Source organism: Peromyscus eremicus, chromosome 8b, assembly GCF_949786415.1.
Source record: "Peromyscus eremicus chromosome 8b, PerEre_H2_v1, whole genome shotgun sequence".
Lineage (NCBI taxonomy): Eukaryota > Metazoa > Chordata > Mammalia > Rodentia > Cricetidae > Peromyscus > Peromyscus eremicus.
Window position 1 is genome coordinate 10527121 of NC_081424.1, and position 18679 is coordinate 10545799.

The following is an 18679-nucleotide window of genomic DNA, read 5'->3' on the forward strand; positions in this document are numbered from 1 at the left end:
CACTGTCCCTGAAAAACCCTGCCCTGCCCTTCCCATGGCTGCAGGACTTACGTGGTGAGTTGTGAAATTGTGGCAGGATGGACCCTGTTTCACACTCTCTGGCAGAAGTGCTTCAGAAGTAACTGCTGGCCCTGCACTTGTGCAGCCAAGGACTGCAAGAGAACAAAATAGCCACCAAGGTGACTAGTTTCCCAGAGAGCTGGGAGGTTTATTGACAATTATGGCGAGGGAGTGATGTGGTAATAAATTATCAGTGTGAACTGTAGTCTAAGAGATGTAATTATAGGCTGGGTGGCGCACGCACTCTGGCGTGAACACTCTGGCAGAGGCAGGGGCAGGTAGATCTCTGAGTCTGAGGCCAGACGGATCTACAGAGCTAGTTCTAGGACAGCCAGGGCTATACAGAGAAACACCCTGTCTCGAGAAATGAAATATAATTAAAGAAAATGCAACAGAATTTGAGAATCTGGAAAAGCCGTGTCGAGGAGTTCCATGCTTCCAGCGCCTCCCCAGCACGAAAGCTTCCCATTTAGCCGGATGCTTTGTTCCAAGTCACAAAGATGTTTGTTATTTAATAAAAGTAAAAATGCTAGCCTATGAAATGGAAGCTGACCTTCAAGATGGCGGGCGCAGTGGGTAAAAGCCTTGGCTGCTGAACCCGATGGCCTGAGTTCGTTCCCTGGGCCCACGTGGTGCGAGGAGAGAGCCTTCACCACACTTGTCCTGCGATGTCCACGTGCATATGTGGTACCCTCCTCTCTCCCCCAAAAATGATATTAAAACAAAACAAAACAAAACAAAACAACTTGAGAGGTCTTTATGAATGTCGCTTTGGACTGGACCGTCCTGGCTCACACTGTCCCCTTTCCCTTCTGTCTCTACAGAACTCCATCCGGCACAACCTGTCACTGCACAGCCGGTTCATGCGAGTGCAGAACGAAGGAACCGGCAAGAGCTCCTGGTGGATCATCAACCCTGATGGCGGCAAGAGCGGGAAGGCCCCCCGGCGACGGGCCGTCTCCATGGACAACAGCAACAAGTACACCAAGAGCCGCGGCCGGGCGGCCAAGAAGAAGGCGGCCCTGCAGGCCGCCCCAGAGTCGGCGGCCGACGACAGCCCTGCCCAGCTCTCCAAGTGGCCTGGCAGCCCCACGTCCCGCAGCAGCGACGAGCTGGATGCATGGACAGACTTCCGCTCGCGCACCAATTCCAACGCCAGCACAGTCAGTGGCCGCCTGTCGCCCATCCTGGCAAGCACAGAGTTGGACGACGTCCAGGACGATGACGCCCCCCTCTCGCCCATGCTCTACAGCAGCTCTGCCAGCCTGTCGCCTTCTGTGAGCAAGCCGTGCACCGTGGAGCTCCCGCGGCTGACGGACATGGCGGGCACCATGAATCTGAACGACGGCCTGACCGACAACCTCATGGACGACTTGCTCGATAACATCTCGCTCCCGCCCTCCCAGCCATCGCCCCCCGGGGGGCTTATGCAGCGGAGCTCCAGCTTCCCATACACCGCCAAGAGCTCCGGCCTGGGTTCCCCAACCAGCTCCTTCAACAGTACGGTGTTTGGACCCTCGTCTCTGAACTCCTTACGCCAGTCGCCCATGCAGACCATCCAAGAGAACAAGCCAGCCACCTTCTCTTCCATGGCACACTATGGTAACCAGACACTCCAAGACCTGCTCACGTCAGACTCCCTCAGCCACAGCGATGTCATGATGACTCAGTCGGACCCCTTGATGTCTCAGGCTAGCACTGCTGTGTCTGCCCAGAACGCCCGCCGGAATGTGATGCTCCGCAATGACCCCATGATGTCCTTCGCTGCCCAGCCTACCCAGGGGAGTTTGGTCAGTCAGAACTTGCTCCACCACCAGCACCAAACCCAGGGCGCTCTTGGTGGCAGCCGTGCCTTGTCCAATCCTGTCAGCAGCATGGGCTTGAGTGACTCCAGCAGCCTTGGGTCAGCCAAACACCAGCAGCAGTCCCACGTCAGCCAGTCTATGCAAACCCTCTCGGACTCTCTCTCAGGCTCCTCACTGTACTCAGCTAGTGCAAACCTTCCCGTCTTGGGCCATGACAGGTTCCCCAGTGACTTGGACCTGGACATATTCAATGGGAGCTTGGAATGTGACATGGAGTCCATTATCCGTAGCGAACTCATGGATGCTGACGGGTTGGATTTTAACTTTGACTCCCTCATCTCCTCACAGAACGTTGTTGGTTTGAACGTGGGGAACTTCACTGGTGCTAAGCAGGCCTCATCTCAGAGCTGGGTGCCAGGCTGAAGGATCACTGAGGAAAGGGAAGTGGGTAAAGCAGGTCAGTGCCCGGTGCCATGCGTACGTAAGAACCGCAGGTGGGGGTGGCGAGGGCCCGGGAAGCACCGGGAAGCAGTCGTGACTCCCAGACGGTTCTTCGGTTTCAGCTGCAGACTAGACAGGCCTCACAGCTGTCGTTAGTAAGAAGAGCACCCGTATATTCAAAGAGAGCTAGGACACAGGTTCTCCTACCTCTGTGGGTGGATGGAGGGAAGGGGAGGAAGGAACATGCTTAGGTCGTAGGCCGTAGGTCATAGGTCAAGGTAAAGCATACCAGCCCAAGGAGTTTCTTACAAAACTCCCATCCAGCTCCGGCTCTGTCTTCTGTGTGGTGGTTCTTTACCCCCTAGAAAAGCAGTGTTTTGCATGACTTCCGATTAACTGTAGCTGTACTTGTGGACTCAGTGACTATGAAGCAGGATCTGTCAGATTATCCTTCTCAGTATAGGACATCGTTTGGTGCCCAGAGTTAAATCATTTTAAAAAGCAAGTTAGGTTGAAAATACATGTTTTTCATGGGAGTTTTTTTTTTGTGCATCTCTTTGTTTCTCAACCTATAAATGATGTCAGGTGCAGGTGATGTAGTTATGGATGGTGACAGCTTTTTATTCTATTTTATTTCATTCTTTTTTTTTTTTTTTAACTGTATTTGACACTCAGCAACTAGTTCTCCTCAGCATTGACTGTAAGTTTTTAAGGTCGTTAACAGAGGTAGAGGTTACCACCAAGTAGGTGCCACAGTGTACACAGAGGGAGTGTTCTCCAGACGGCTTTGTTGAGCTGGGGTGGGTGCTCACGTCTGGAGCCCCGTCTCCTTCATGTCAAGTTTCGGTCTTTCTCTGACTGCCCAGGGGTCCCGCTTCGTGCAGCCCACTCGCCGCATGGATGCGCTTGGGAGTGTTAATGGTGTGTTCTTAGGTCACCACCTCGCTGACGTCAGAGGCCCTTCTCACCAGCCGTTGCTGGAGCCATTCCGCCAGGCCCACATTGGGGCCGTGGGAGGAGCGCGGGGCCGTGGGAGGAGCGCGGGGCCGTGGGAGGAGCGTGGCAGCTTTCCTTAAACGGCAGTGTTTCCAGGCTGCTGCACTAGAACCGGCTGTGGCGCAGTGAGAAGAGCAATGGACGTGGGCAGGCGGGACACACCTGCAATCCCAGCCCTGGGGAGGCAGAGAAGAGAGGCATGCATCTGAAGCTAGCCTGGGCTACATGAGGCCCTGAAGGCCCAGTCCCACCTTACCATTCCAGCTGCAGTGATGGGGTGGTCTCTTAGCTCCTGAACCTCACTCTCCCAGTTTATACTAGGAAGATAGGGTCCTGCTGATCACAGGAGAGTGTGAAGGGGCTTTGTAAAACTACAAAGGTTGAAGTGTGCCGAGTGCAGTTGGTGAGCATGCTGACGGACAGATGAGCAGGCAGGGATCACAAAGGCTGATCACTTTGCCCAGGTCGTATGGTTAGTCCCAGAGACTGTTTTCTTAAGTGGCTTGATCTGTAACAGTTCTTATTTTTTGTAAATGGTTAAAAAGGAAAAAACAAAACAAAAAAACAAAAAACACCAAAGGCACTCTAGACTGGGCCAGAGTGTGAATAATAGACAAAACTTCCCTGGAACTCTTCTGCTGGATTAGGGAGGGGCATCTAGCTATTTCTGCCAACTGGTTTGTTTCAGTCTGTGCCTCCAATGCCCAGTGTTAAAGGGCCCTGGACCCTCAGCTCCCTGTTTTCTTCTTTCTGTAATTTCCATCTCAGCAAGCTGCTTACCACCTCCTTCAAGAGAGAAAAGAAACTCAAAGCCCTAACCCCAGCCTTGTTAACCCTCCTCCCTGGGGCAGGAATTACAAGGATCTCCTATGGTGAGCTCACTGAAGCCTCCCTGGGTAGCTGTCAAGGGGGATGTCAGTCCGTTCTGAGTCTAAAGAGGCTCAGTTTTCCCAGGCACAAGCAGGCTCCCGATGGAAGCCCAGACGTCTGCTACAGTCATTCAGTAGCCTCGAGCTGGTGAAAAGGCTGTAATGGTAGCTAAGGAGAATGGTATTGCAGCCGGTTACTACCAGACCTGAACTTGGGCCGGAGGATCGACTTTAGAGATGCAGGTATTTTACTGGACTTTAGAGATGGAGATGTTCAGATTTTGGAAGAGTAAATGCTTGTTTTCCTTGAAGAGGAGTGTGGCTTCTGAAGACACAAGGAAGTTTAATTTGTTCATCATTGTGAGAAGGTTACTTCCTAGTTCACCAGGAAGCGTTTATGAGCAAATGTGCTTTCAGTTTTTGTCTGTTTCCAGTGCGGATTGCTCTTCTAGACTGAGTAGCATGCTGTGTGTGTTCATACAAAGTTGTATGAAAATCTGTAAAGGGAGATTTAAATGTATGATGCACTTTAATTTTATTAGTGATACATTTCAGTTTTGGAGACCATGCATTTCGTCATTATACCCCAAAGAAACTTCAGGTGGTTAGTTAGCTTTTTAGAACATTTTTAAGGGGGGTAGATTTGAGGTGTGTGTGTTTGTTTGTTTTTTCCTGTTAAAAATAGTGAGGGCTGGCAAGATGGCTTGGCAGGTAAAAGGGCCTACCCAACAAGGTGGGAGCTGAGCTGGATCCCCAGAATCCACAGAAGGAGAGAACCAACTCCCAAAAGTTGTCCTCTGACTTCCACACTACAGTGGCCTGCGCATGCCCACACCTGCACATATTATCACTCAATAATAAAGGAAAAGTCAGAGCTGGGCACAGCACACTGGCAATCCCTGCCTCAGTCTCTCAAGTGCTAGAAGATAAGAGCTTAGCATCAGCATGGGATACACATAGTGAAGACCCCTTCTAAAAACAGAACAAAACAGACCATAGAAAAATTGACTCAGTTTTCCTGAGAACAGTCTATCTTGGCATGACCACAGGACGAGAGAAGGAACATCCTAAGGGGGTGATGGGGAGGGACTTGGGGGAGTCTGGTTTCCTGGTGGAGAATTTCCATCCTGTTTTAGAATGAATTCTGTCAACCATCAGGAACATGGTGTGACCCAAAACGGGGGGTTGTTTTTTGCTTTTTTTTTTTTTTTTTAAACTTTTAAGCTTAATTTGTTTCCACTTTATTAAAGGTTTATCTTATATTTGGGAAATAGGCCTAAAGGCAGACTCTCAGCTTCACCCCTCCCCATTGGTCACCCCAGCTCCCTGAGCCCCCTTCTTCCTGGCTTGCCTCTGCTTTATTTCTTCCGACTGGTGTACCAGTACAAGGTCACATGGCCCCACTGTGGCTAATGGAGCAGCTCTGGCCAGGTGACATCTTACTGGAGAACCTCTGTGACAGGCATCCCTAGAGATCTGGGAGTCTCACCTACAGCATTCATTTTAGGGCCTGGAGAAAAGCCTTCCACCTCCTGGGCTGTGTGTTCTGTGAGTGTCGGCTTCTGGGTGGTTAGAGCACTGTCTTCCAGGTGCTTGAGGACTTGGAAGTATGTACAGGTGTGGAGAAGGCGGTGTGCTGGCTGGCTATCATCTGAGCTTCCAGTGAACCCTCTTGAGTCAGGCAGGCATCCTCTCACACAAGAAAGCTACTTAAATCTCACCATTGTCTTGATATCGGATCCTAAGTTCACAAGGTCTTCTGCTGTTCTTCCTCTTTTTGTATTTGGAGACCCCTCTGGGGAGAATTCAGAATGTAGTTTTATATTTAAACTACTTTATGATAAAAACTGGAAAACACCCATTAGCAGAAGCTAGATGGAAATGGGAGGGATCGCTCTCCTCCTTGCTCTGCTGTTAGCTACGTGAGTGATAAATCTCTAAGACTGTTGGGCTTCTGTCTGTCCATGGGAAGCCTTTTAAATGTGTGTGACATGCGTGGTTTAAACTTGAATCCTACCCAGTCTGTAAAATGGTCCTACTGGGATGAACAGTCAGGGGCAGAACTAGAAGGAACTGGCGGTATACATGTGTAGACTTAGAATTTAGGGTTGATGCCCGGGCTGCTTGCCCAAAGAGGAAAATCTGTGATGCCAGTTTGACTAACGTTTGAGCATTGTGATTCTATCATGTTTATATTGGGGGATAATTCTAACAAAATGCAGGAATATTGGCTATCTGTGTTACGTTTTTCTTGACGTCGATCACTTCATTTGAGGGCCTGTAACATGGGGTAAACAGAGATTGCGGTGTGCTGTGTGGAGAACGAACCCTCCTCTCTGCCTCTGGTTAGAGTCCACCAGCCCACGGAGTTCCGTCTCTCAGTTTGCTAAAAAGCTGAAAGGCTGGCCTGTCATCCATGCTGAGACTGACTGGATTTTTGTTGTTGTTGTTTTTCTGTTTTGACACAGTTTCTCTCTGTAGCCCTTGGCTGTCCTGGAACTCACTCTAGAGCAGGCTGGCCTTGAACTCAGAGATCCACCTGCCTCTGCCTCTGGAGGTGTGCGCCACCAGTCAGATCAGGCTGGATCTTTTTAGTGTTGATGACAGTAAAGGAAAATTGATAACGAGTCAGTGTTTCCCAAGTTTCTTCAGTGTCTTGACTCAAATCTTTCTTGAGGAAACCACAGCACCAGAAACCCTCCCCCGGGTGTTTCCTATAGAGGCAGCAGCCCTCTGGAGGACCGTGGGCTCTCCTGACTTTTGCTGGGTGTTTCATATGCCTTGGCATACAGCGAGCACTTCTCAGCCCCAAAGTGTGGCCAACCCCACGTGGGTGGACATGCTCCAGAGCAGCCAGAATCATTGAATGCAGTTTGTCTGGGTACCCACTGGCATGGGAGAGAAAGGCGAACCGAACTGTGTCTGTCCCTCGAGGGGTGCATGGCCTAGATGGGAAGGAGGTGGCAGTGGTAGCAGCCATTTATCCTGTTGCAAGAATGACTTCCATGGGAATGTGAATCACAGGCCCGTGCAGTATGACTACCTTAGCGTGCTGGAGTTTCTTGGTCAACCCTGCAGACAGTTCCATTGTTACATGTTTTCCATGTATTCTTCCTGTGAGCATAAAAATAAAGGCCCTATGACTACAGGAGCTCCATGCAGATAGGTCAGTTCAGGCCGAGCCCAGGTGCTGGCTTCTTGTTTTAAAAACCAACAGGACCTTTCCTTTCATTCATGCTTGGCTTCTAGGGCCAGTTCCTCGGATTGGACATGAGCATCCGCTTCAGCACATTGTCACAGACTCCACTCTGAGGGGAATTAAAACACCTCTCTGCAGCTCACTCAGGGTTGCATGAGGTCCTTGAGATGGCGGAGACTGACCTTGGAGGGGTCTGTGTGGCATCCAGTCTCACCAGGCTTTACTTAGACAGTGGGGCGAACGTTTGTACTTCTCGTACAGAGCCAGCTTTTCTAAGAGCTGTCATGTGGGATACTGTGTTTCGTCACTGTTTTAAGAAGTTATTTGATGTTTATTGTGATTTTGATGATCCTGTAATTTCTCACGCAGACTCTGAAGCAACTGAGCCGTTCTTACACTGTTGGCAGAACGCAGCTGCTTCCCTTGACGCTAGTTTCGGTCTCTTTTCGTGCCTGTTTGGCGAAACTTGCTTTCTTCATCTGTACCTTCCAAGTCCTGCCTGCCACTTTGGGGATACACGTTAGAGAGGCTGGTGCTTTCTGTGTTGAAAGGGAACTTCTGCCACAGATGGACTGGCGAGGTTTTAGGCTTTACCAAAGCATTCCATTAGCATCTCCGAAGGAGGGCTCCAGGGACCCCACCTTTCCCTAGGCTGTTGTTCTTCACTGGAGCCAGGACCAGGCTACTGGGAGAAGCTTTGCCTTCCTCTGCTCAGAAGCCAGAGCCTAGGGAACCTGGACCTCCCATCCTCACCAGGCTTCTCAGACCGCTCAGAGATGCAGAGGTACTCCCAGCCTCCTGGGGCTTTTGTGGAAGCAGAAAGAAATATGCAGATGGGCAGATGCTCACAGTGGTCTGGCCTCTAAAAGCTGGTGGTTACTGGTTTGGCACAACACAGTTTTGGGGGGGTCAGGAAATCAGTCAGGACCCAGGGAACTGGGCTGCAGGGATTATATCTGGTCCGCTTTTGTTCCCTTCTCTCCCAGCAGGAGATGCGGACCTTACTCTGTAATTCTAGACTTTCCATTTGGTTGGTGACCTTTCAGTGCATGATGGTCATTTGTTGAAGGATGAGAATCTTTGGTCATGAAGTCTCAGGGTAATTCCAGCATTTCTTTCTGGAGGACAGGCTCTAATCGTCGGTCCCGAGTGATTGAGGGTTTGTCTGCCTCTGTGTCCCCTTTCCTCTCCTCCTTTTCCCCCCTGCTAGTCTTCCACCCTCTTCCTCTCTGGTGAAAGCAATCCAGGCCATACATCTTTTTTCAGTGAAATATTTAGATCCCTGTGGAATGTTTGATTTGGTTCCCTAGGGGAGTTAATAGCCAAGGAGACCCCAGCCAGAGGCATTCTTAGACTTAGGTTTCAAGTCAAAATCTTTCTACTGGTCCTCCCATTGTAAACGTGGCCCAGTGGCTCACTGGAACATCTGTTGATCATTTGTATGTTCATAAAATGATCCCAAAGCCATACAGACCAAGTTATAAATAATCAAAAAATGTGATAGTGGAGCTGTTAGAAGGCGGAGCTAAAACACTGCCTGCCACTGAGTGTCTCAGCCAAAGCACAGCTTGCCAGAGGCAGCTGGGTTCCCGTCAGGCTTCCCTGTGTGGTGCAGGTGGACAGTGGACTGCACTGAGATCAGGGCCACGTGAGCACAAGACTTCCCTCCCTACTGGAATCGGCACACCGGCAACACCGCCGACCTGTCAGGAGACGCTCTGTCTCCTTCAGACTTGGTGTCAGCTTCCTTCTGCTCCCTCTTGGTTTCCCTCCTCGGTTGGTTGTTGGCTACCGTCTGTTACCTGCAAGTCCTGGTGGTACCTTGCAGGTGGATGGGTAGTTTGAAGTCTGAGAAACCTGAAGAACTGAATTGTTGTTGTTGTTGGAAACAGTAGTCTCTCAAGATCTTGTGTATGTCTGGAACAGGAAAGGAGGACTTTGGTGGACCCTGCCCTGTGTGCCTGGCACCTGGACCCTCAGGTGGGGTGGTGTCTACACTCCTCCTGCCCTCAGGAGATCTAGAGCATCCCCAGCCTTCATGCCGCCGTTGTAATTTACCCACCTCGCCCAGGTTCACACCCGCTGAAGGTAAACAGGACTATTCAGGTCATGGCTTGTGTCTGTAAGCATTTCTTCAAGGCTCCTGTTCTCTCCCGTAGATGGTGGATCACTTCGTTGTGACAGCAGCTTGAGACAGAGTAGCAAGACTCTTTTTTAAAATAATTTATTTTTATTTTATGTTCATTGGTGTTTTGCTGGCATATATGTCTTTGGGAGGGTGTCAGAAGCCCTGGAACTGGAGTTACAGACAGAATGTCGGAATTTGAGGGCTTTTCATGGTGGGGTGTACAGAAACAAACGAAGGCTAATTATTACGTAGTTGAGAATCTATTGAATGTTAAAATGTGCCTTGTATCAATTTCATCTTATAAGAAACAGGAATTTTAGAAACTTATCTGAAAACCCCCCTCCCTGGGAAGCATTACCAATCTTAGATTCTGTTCCACAAGCAGTAGGTTCTGCTTGAGTGCCAGTGAGCCTCACTGGGCAGATGTGAAGAAGTCCTAGAAGCAAAGGGCACTGGGTGCTGGAATGGACAGGGGTAAGGGCCCCTCCAGTTTAATCGGCTAACATGTATTGCAAACCTTTTTTTTTTTTTTTTAACTTTAAGCTTTCCAGGCTACTTGGAACATCAAGACAATTTATTTCACTCACATTTGCTGCTTGAGGGCAAATACTATGTCTAAGATGGTGCTCTTAAAATAGCAGGCGTTCCCTGGTGCTTGAATTGTTGCAGAGACTTTGTCCTGCTTTCAAGGAATTCAGTGTATTGAGAGCTCAGAGTGTGGTAGGCATTCTGGACACCAAATGCTTCAGTGCTACGTACAAGGCGTAGGGAACATCTGGGGAAGGCAGAGTGGAGGGCTGGCTGGTGAGTCACCTGGGTAGGAGGAGGACAGGCTGGGTCAGTGTGTGGTTTATGCTCAGCACGCTGGTGAGTGTGTGGAGGATGGCAGGACTTGATACCACAGGTCTTTGCCAGTTAAACTTTGGGGTATTGTAGTTGAGGGTCATTAACCACAGTCTGGAGAGGATCTTAACCCCCCCCCCAAAAAAAAAAAAAAAGCAGTTCTTTTTGTTTGGCTGGTTTGGTTTGGATTTTTTTGGTTGGTTGATTTGGGTTTTGTTTGCTTTGTTTATTTATTTTTGTTTTGTTTTGTTTTTTGAGACAGTATCTCACTACGTAGCCCTAGCTGGCCTGGAACTTGCTATGTAGACCAGGTTGGCTTTGAACTCACGATGTTCTGCATTCCACTCTCTCCCTAGTACTGGAATTAAAGGCATGTGTCACCACACTTGGCAAAAATGGTTCTTTTGAAAGAATAGAACCCCAAACTGCATAATCTATGAGTCGGAAGCATCCAAGACTCAAGAGCATGTGCAGGAGAGCAGACTGCATGGAGGATTCTCGCCTTCTTCCAAGGCGGAGACCGGCTGTTGTCTGTTGTCCTTAGCTGTCAGTAATTCCTGGCACCACTCTGTCCTCAGCTGGGGAGTGTGAAGATTGTTGCTCCTCTTAGTTCCCCTGCATTTTGTCAGCACAGCACAAAGGCTGGCCAAGAGGGCAGACAGACAAGTCTAGGCGTCAAAGTGTCCTGGAAGTGAAAGGCTCTTGCGAGTACTGTCTCCAGCCTTCCAAGCCAGGCCTTGGAGGCTTTCCCTGACACTTGAAAAGCTTCAGCGTGCTCCTGAGGAAAGAGAGCACGTCACAGCCCAGCCCGGCACGTCACGGGTCTCACCTGCTTTTCTGCAAGCTGAACTTTTTGTCTTTAAGCAATGTGTGTAGGTTGGTGCCTTTCCACCTTACCCCAAGTGTTATCTCTTCCGTGTTTACTCACTTGGTGGGAAGAGCTCATGTTACCAGACTGGAGGGGCCACAGCCTGGTTCGGTCACCTGTCCGCAATACCCATCTAAAGGAGACAGTGGTAAACAGCAGAACGGGGAGAGTTATCCATTGTGGCCATATGGGCAGAGGGACACGGGATCCAGAGACTCCCCAAGGCTGTCTTTGGGGATCCTGACATGGTGGTGGGTTCAAATAGAAAGGAAGAAGTGCTTTGCTGGGCAGCCCGGGGAATAGTGGTCCCTGCCCACCACCAGCTCATGCCAAGTGTCCCCTGCCAGGTCATCCCTAGTTGTACATTTTTCTCCTGGAGATAAGTTCCTCCCCTGACCAACCTCAAGGGCGTCACCCATTTCCTCTCCCGCGGGAGATTTCTGGGGAGATCCTAGTTCTTAGGGTCCATTCTTCCAGCAGAGCACAGACCTCTCTTTAGAACACACTCACTCATTGCTCCAGACAGGTGGGTTACACAAGGTCCAGGTTTCCTTCTGGGAGGCTTTGTCACCAAATAAAAACTTGCCCTCCAGTGCCTAGCACGGCTCCTAGATGGCATTTGCCTCGATGGGTCTTTACACAGACGGCTCCTCCCCAGCCCATTTCTGGCCAGCTTTGTGTAGCCAGCGTAGGCCCATCGGTGATGTGCGTGGGCAAAGCGCTAATACCACCACCTGTGTTTAGACTTCCTCGCCTGTTAAGAGCCTGCTCTTCCAGAGGACCCAGGTTCAATTCCCAGCACCCGCCTGGCAGCTCACAACTCTCTGAAACTCCAGTTCCAGGGGATCTGATGCCCTCAAACAGACACACGTGCAGACAAAACACCAATGCACATAAAATAAAATAAATCTTTTTTTTTTTAAAGCCTGACCAAAATGTTTTGCCTAGGATGGCACCAGCACCAGAGGCTTTATTGAGTGTGACAGGTCACTGATGAGTGGGGCAGGCAGGCCTTGCTTTGCTTTGTGCTCCAGCAAAAAAACACTGAAACTCGGAAACGCACTGCTGTTCTCTGAGCTCCGGGAGAGGCTGCCTGTCAGTCAAAGGATCCCTTCCTTATCCATCCTGAATGTTGCGTATGGTCCCCAGCTTGACCTTGGAGTTGCAGGTTGACTTAAAATTTTTATCTGTTTCAAAGCACGAAGGTCGGAGTGTTTCACTTTAACTTTGCTTTTTTCCAGGCAGACATTCTTGCAGACAATTAAAATTCTAGCCAAGAAATAGTTGTTAACTGACTTGCATGGGTTTGTGAACGTGAGAGTCTCCTCTCGCTCTCCCTTGCCTCTCAGGCTGGATGTAGTTATTGGGGTCGTCCTTCCTCCTCACAGGAAGATAGACACGCTGCTGACAAACGCATGCTCTCCACGGTGGAGTCGGCTGTGGGAGGACAGCAGTGGGAACCGCTGTGCTCCGTGTCCAAATCCAAGTTGACTGGGTGCTTCTGTTTGATGTCATTTTGGAGGCATCTTCCTTTCTTAGAACATCGTGTGAGTTGGTGATAATTAGGCAGAAACCTGTCTTCCCCATGGATGCCAGGATCACAGAGGGAGTACCTCTCAGCAGATATTTTTAGAATGGACCACTTGATTGTCCTTGATCCAACAGCCTGGTTTCAAACTTAGCGAGGAGAGAGGAGGCCTCTTCTTCCTCCCCATGGCAGTCAGCGGTGAAACAGAACAGCCTTTTTGTATTGTTAATTGGTATATGGCTTAGTAACTGCAGAGTAACGTCGGTAAAGTTTGTCGGCTGTCTGCTTCCTTCTAAAGTCTGGGATTTTTAAGCTGCAAAGGCGTCAGCACATACACATGCCTCAGAGTTCGCTAAATCAGTGTGAACTCCCACAAACCCCACAAAACTCCCACTAATCCAGTCAAGCGCCATTGAACCCCCAGTTAGTGGCTGGTCCTGTCACGTTGCCCCCCTCAGTTCTTGTTTGATGGAGAGGCACCAGCAGTGAGCTGCAGAAGCTGTTGGGACGTTCAAGGGTGCTCTCTCCAGGATTCCTTTGTTCATCTGAGTGCTCATTGCTGTCCCTTTCCGGATAGTTGGGTTTCTCTTCAGTGTTTGTCTGCTTCCTTTACACACTGCTTTCCTTCTGCCACAGAAAAGAAGAACTAGAAGCAGTGGCCTCCCAGAGGGCTGAAGCGAGGGGTTTTTGTGAAGCGGGCCTCTGCAGGAGCTACCTCTGGCCCTCCTGGCTCAGCTGGTAGGCAGGGAGGCAGCTTCCTGCATAGGCCTCCCCAGGAGGCCTTGCGGAGACCCTGGGGGGAACTCCAGCACATAGTGTCACAGGTGGCCCCACCCCAGTCTGCAGAAAGGGGAGAGTGATGATTAGTGCCTCTTCTTTTTAATGATGACATTCCCAGAGGATGCTGGGCCTTTGCTGAGGGAACGGGGGTGTGGCAGCCTGGGGATTGTTGCTGGTGTGACTTTGGACTACGGTGGTGAGGCTCATGTCCCAGTTTCAGGGCCCGTGGCCGGTCCTAACTAGATGATGACATGTTGGGTGCCTAGGTGCACTCTGTTCCAGCCTCAGTATCAAAGCAGGCCACGTGCTCAGCCTCCGTTCTGGGGGAATGAAGTATGTCATCTTCCCATCATGCACTGGTTTTCACTGCAGAGTAATTAACACCGAAGGGGACCAGGGAGGGTCTGAATTAGGTAATACCTTGCCACTTCTCCCTAGACACTTCAGAAAGGCAAGATTGGGACCTGGGGAACTTAGTCTCCTGGTGATTAATGTCATAGTGATGTTAGACTGTGATTTGTTAGCTCTCATTGTGAAGGAAAAAAGCCTAGTCCTTTTCAAAGGACTTCATCTGCTGCTCATGTTGGGTCATGCTTTCAGGACCCACGTAGAAGACTCAGAACAGTGTCTCTACCAGGCCGAGTTAAGTTACTTGCAGATAATGGGGTCTGGGTTTATGTTAGCTTTTTCTCCCTCTGGAGCTAAGAAGCCATTGTTTTGTAGGCTGAAATAAAAGTGTCCAGTGGCTTTACAAAACAGAATGCCCCCAGGAAAGGTCCTCAGCCAAACCAGGGGTCCACAGGAAGAGAGGGGCCTTCTTTTCCTAATTTATTGTCTTTGTCTCCACTGAAAAACAGCCTTCCTTCTGCTCTCCAGAGCCGTCACCAAGGAAAATATGGCCAGGGTGCTCAGTCCCACAGAGACGCCCTACTGACGGTCTCTGAAATGATCGAAGCTCCGGAGTAGTCTTAACAGGGAAGAGGTGGGGTGCCCCGCACTGTGTGAGAGGTCACTGTGTTCTATTGCTCAGTCACATGCCTGGGAAGATGGCTGGACCGCGTCGAGCTCCTGGTGCCTTGCCCTGCTCCACTCACCAGGACCACCAGCCACATCCCCACAGACAACAGAGTTTATGTCCCGAGGCCTGTGTGGAGCCTGTAGGGACCAGAAGAGGACGTCAGGTCCCCTGGAACTGGAGTTACAGACAGTCGCGAGCTGCCATGAGGGAGCTGGGAAGTGAGCCCAGGTCCTCTGGAAGAGCAGCCAGTGCTCTTAACTGGGCTCCCTGGACTCCAGTGCTCTGGGAAGAACTCCACTGATGACTGTGGAGACAGAATAATGTTAACAAGCTGTTCTGTAGGAGGCAGGGCGGTGGTGGCGCACACCTTTAATCCTGGCACTCAGGAGGCAGAGGCAGGTGGATGTGTGTGTGTGTGTGTGTGTGTGTGTGTGTGTAGATTACCCATGGAATCTCACTAAATTCGCCCCTGGGCTGACAGAGAGAACCCCAGAAGTACTGCTGTCTGCTTCAGGTGACCAGCTTGCTTGTCTTAAGCTTGCTACATCCTAAAACCTAGACCAGACCCCAGTCCATTCCCTGGCTGCCCCTAACTTAACAACAAGACCCACAAAAAACCCGTGTGCCTTTGTTCGGTATCCTCCCACAGTGCATGATCCCTTCCCCTTGGGCTGTTTAACTTCAGGATACTGTAGTAAGACCAAGTAAGAGCTAAGGTAAGGAGTTCTCTGCATTGTCCTTCGGTTGCAGACCTGAGATGCTTAGCCGAGCAGCTTTATTGCACAGAGCCTGGGCTCTGCAGTCGGTCGGACAAGCAGGTGGGGTGATGAAGGCACCCCATCTTGCTTCCTGTTGTTTTCGGAATGGCCTTAATAACTCTGGATTTCTTTTCTTTTAGACCCTCCAACTGACAGAAGACCTACAGAGAAAACCCTTTGCCAAATCTGCTCTCAGCAAGTGGACAGTGATACCGTTTACAGCTTTGTGAATCCCACGCCATTCTCCTAACCCAGCAGAGACTGTTAGCAGCCGTGGCCCTGGGTGAAGCCCTGACCCGTGGAACAGAACTCTATAATGTATGCAAAATCTAGCTCCTGAGTGACCTGCCGGCGAGGACAGCACCCTTCCACCCCACCCACTCTCCTTCAGAGCACACCGGGAGCCCCTGGCGATCCTGTCGAGCTTCATATCATGATGGTTTATGGGATGTTTTGAGTGTTGTGTGTTTCCCTTTGGCCCTCTGAGTCTTCTACACATAGTCACTTCAGTATTTTTAACGTTAACTGCCCTTCCCCTCGCACACTTCAAGGCAGAAGGGCAGTGCTGTACCAGTTCCCGGTCTGGCTTTGAGCGTCACAAGCTTCCCAGCCCGTGGAACTCCACAAACTTAACCCATTACATAAACTAAAGGGGGATTTTCTTTCTTCTTTTGTTTGGTAGAGAATTATCCTTTTCTAAAAACTGAACAATGGCACAATTGTTTGCCCTACGCACCCGTCCAGGACTGAACTGTGCGTAGGCGGAGCAAACGGAGGCAGGCATCTGACCCAGTAGTTTCCAGGTCTGAGTCGGGGTGGTCTGTGGACGGGGACCCCAGTGCCCACCCTCCAGCTGCCTGCTCAGCAGGGCTTGCGGTCCCGTCATTCTCCTCAGCTAATGCTGTAGACAGTGTCTGCTCTTAGGAACTAGGACCTCTTCGGGAAAGCTCAGCTACCACTCATTGCCAAATGCCACTAATGGGTTGAGTTTTAAGGAGAAAAGGAAAAAGATGTGCGCTGTTTGGCGTAATAGAAGATGTGGGATTACTGGTGAGCCGTTAAGCGTGCGGTGAGAAATGTGTGAAATAGATAAACTAAGTCTGTGCTAAGGCAGGTCCAACTTCACTGTTTTTGAAACATACACATCTTTTGATTATTTTCAACCTTGCTGTGTATACTCTGATCTTTGTAGAAGTGTATGAGTGACAGGCAATAGCGTACAAGGTGATATATAGAAGATTAGATTGTAATTGTACAAGTGACACTTGGAAATACAAGATAAGGCAGTTTAAACTTTTTTTCTTAAAACTCTCTGCTTCTATGGATCTCATTTTTCTGTTTTGTTTTCCAACAGTTATGGTGCTGTACAGGTGCTTTCTGTTTAACCTGCAAAGTGTGAGTGCGTTCATGACTCCTTTGAGAGACAGCGTGGTTGGGGACACCTTTGGTACATACAGAACTGGTGTGACGATGCCCTGGTTAGCACAGCATATACATACTCCTCCAAAGTGATACACGGAGACTCTTTTCTTTGCATAAAAAGCATTAGGCACATAAGGGTATAAATATATTTTATCATGTACAGTACAGAAGTGGAGCTTTGTGCATGGCGTTGGGAATGTGGGCTGATGTTCCAGCATGGGTTCCTGCTCGAGTTCCCGCCGTTGCATGCACTGTGGCAGCAGACACCAACACGGGCGTGCCCCCCAGTCCCCTGCACCCACCACCTTGTGCACCTTTGCTTTCTAGCTCCTCTGGGGGTGGTGTTGGTGGCAGTCACGGCTCCTAGCGTAATGAGAGTTCCGTTTGGTGTTGTCCCACGTCTTTCTTGCCTCGCTTGGGTTATCATGTCAGAGCAATGGCCCTGTTGATTGCACTCAGCCTTTTCCAGAATCTGTACATGGTCACGCAGTTAGGGCTCTCGTAGGCTTATAGCACATTGCCTTTTCCAAACTGCTACGTTTATAGTCTTCATTTTTAAAGTCTAATTTTGAAAATGTGTATAATATTCACGTGGTCTGCTTGTCCGTGAGCCCTACCTGCTTGCTTCATTCCTTGATGGTGATACTAGCCACTCCCTGTTCTTCCGTAGTCAGCTGTCCACATGCCCTGTGTCATTTCAGCAGAGGGCTGGCGGGCTGGCTTCCCAGAGTGCTGCTTCCTCGGTGGGTGACGGTCGAGGGGATGGAGAGAGCTCAGGTACAAGGGAGGACCCAAGTGCTTCCAACAGGGGGGCCCTGAGAATTCTCTCCTGAGTTTAAAGAAATGAGCAGACTAACTCACAGGCCAGCCGCTTGGCTGTGCAGTTTCCAGGCCCTGGGAGCGGGAAAGGCAATCCTCCAGTGTATTCCCCTAGTTTTAAAATGTCGAGTTCCTTTTAGACACGTAACTTCTCATTTGTTTCCTTTCCCAGTGTTTGTTGGATTTCAGGCACTAAGTTTCACAGAATGTCCTAGAAACAGATTATAAGCTGAAGCAAAGACAGTGTGAGGCCAGGGCGGCCTCAGCAGATCAGAAAAGCAGAGGCAAAATGCCTTGATGTACTTTACTTTTTAAAATAATACAGAGTCCACACATAGGATGTGTGGAGAGCTGGGGCCTTCCAGGCCCAGAACTCTTACACACCCACCCTCAGGGGCCCCACACAGAGAGGCCACGCTCCTGTAAGAAGCCCAGTTCTCTGGCGGTCGTACTCCGCAGAGGTGACACCTGGGCCCTCTGTACCTTCTGTTAAAACCACGCTTTCGGGGTAGGCTGGCCATTGTCCACCAAGTAGCAGTCCCAATGTCTTAAACCCGTAACAATGAAGTGCTCTGTAGAGACATCTGAGCAGATGCCCTCATGACCTCCGAGGCTAGGGCCAGCTGCTGTGGTGGAGTCCTGATGAGACATGCCTGCGTGAACCTTCTCAGGGCACCCCGCACACTTGTGACAGGACATAGAGAGCAGAGTGCCCGATGCTGAGGACTGAGGCGCTCTTGAGCACCGTGGTTCTCTTCGGGCTCTAGAATCTGCTGTCTTTGACCAAAGCTAGAGAAGAGCGTTATGGCAAGCCTACCCCGTCCTGGCGTTGGGACTGGCGGGGCTCAGCATACCCTGTTCACTGTGAGTGCGTCTGAGGCGGTGACCCTCCTTGTGTCCTCTGCAGCTGCTGGAGCACATAGGACGTTTTCCTGCGTCTCCTGCCAAGGAGGCTCATGTAGCACAAAACGGATGTTGTCTTTAGGGTGATGATCAGCATCATGTGTGTTCCTTTCCCAGCCAGGGGAGAGGTACATCCCATCTCAGGTGTGACTTCAGCCAACTTCCAGGCCGCCCGGGTACAGGTTAAAGGTCACAGGGATAGAGAACTTGGCCTTTTCCTAAGGAGCGCCATCCACTGAACG

At 50.2% G+C, this 18679-nt stretch overlaps 1 protein-coding gene across 1 annotated transcript in view; it reads left to right on the plus strand.

Annotated features, from left to right (window-relative positions):
- The window catches only part of Foxo3 (forkhead box O3), a 98207-nt gene extending 79732 nt beyond the window's left edge, over positions 1-18475 (plus strand). The window contains exons 2-3 of the mRNA XM_059272466.1: positions 885-2322; positions 15434-18475. Coding sequence (XP_059128449.1) covers positions 885-2288 — 1404 coding nt within the window. The 3' untranslated portion in view covers positions 2289-2322; positions 15434-18475. The remainder of the gene's footprint in view (positions 1-884; positions 2323-15433) is intronic.
- Positions 18476-18679: the final 204 nt, after the last annotated feature.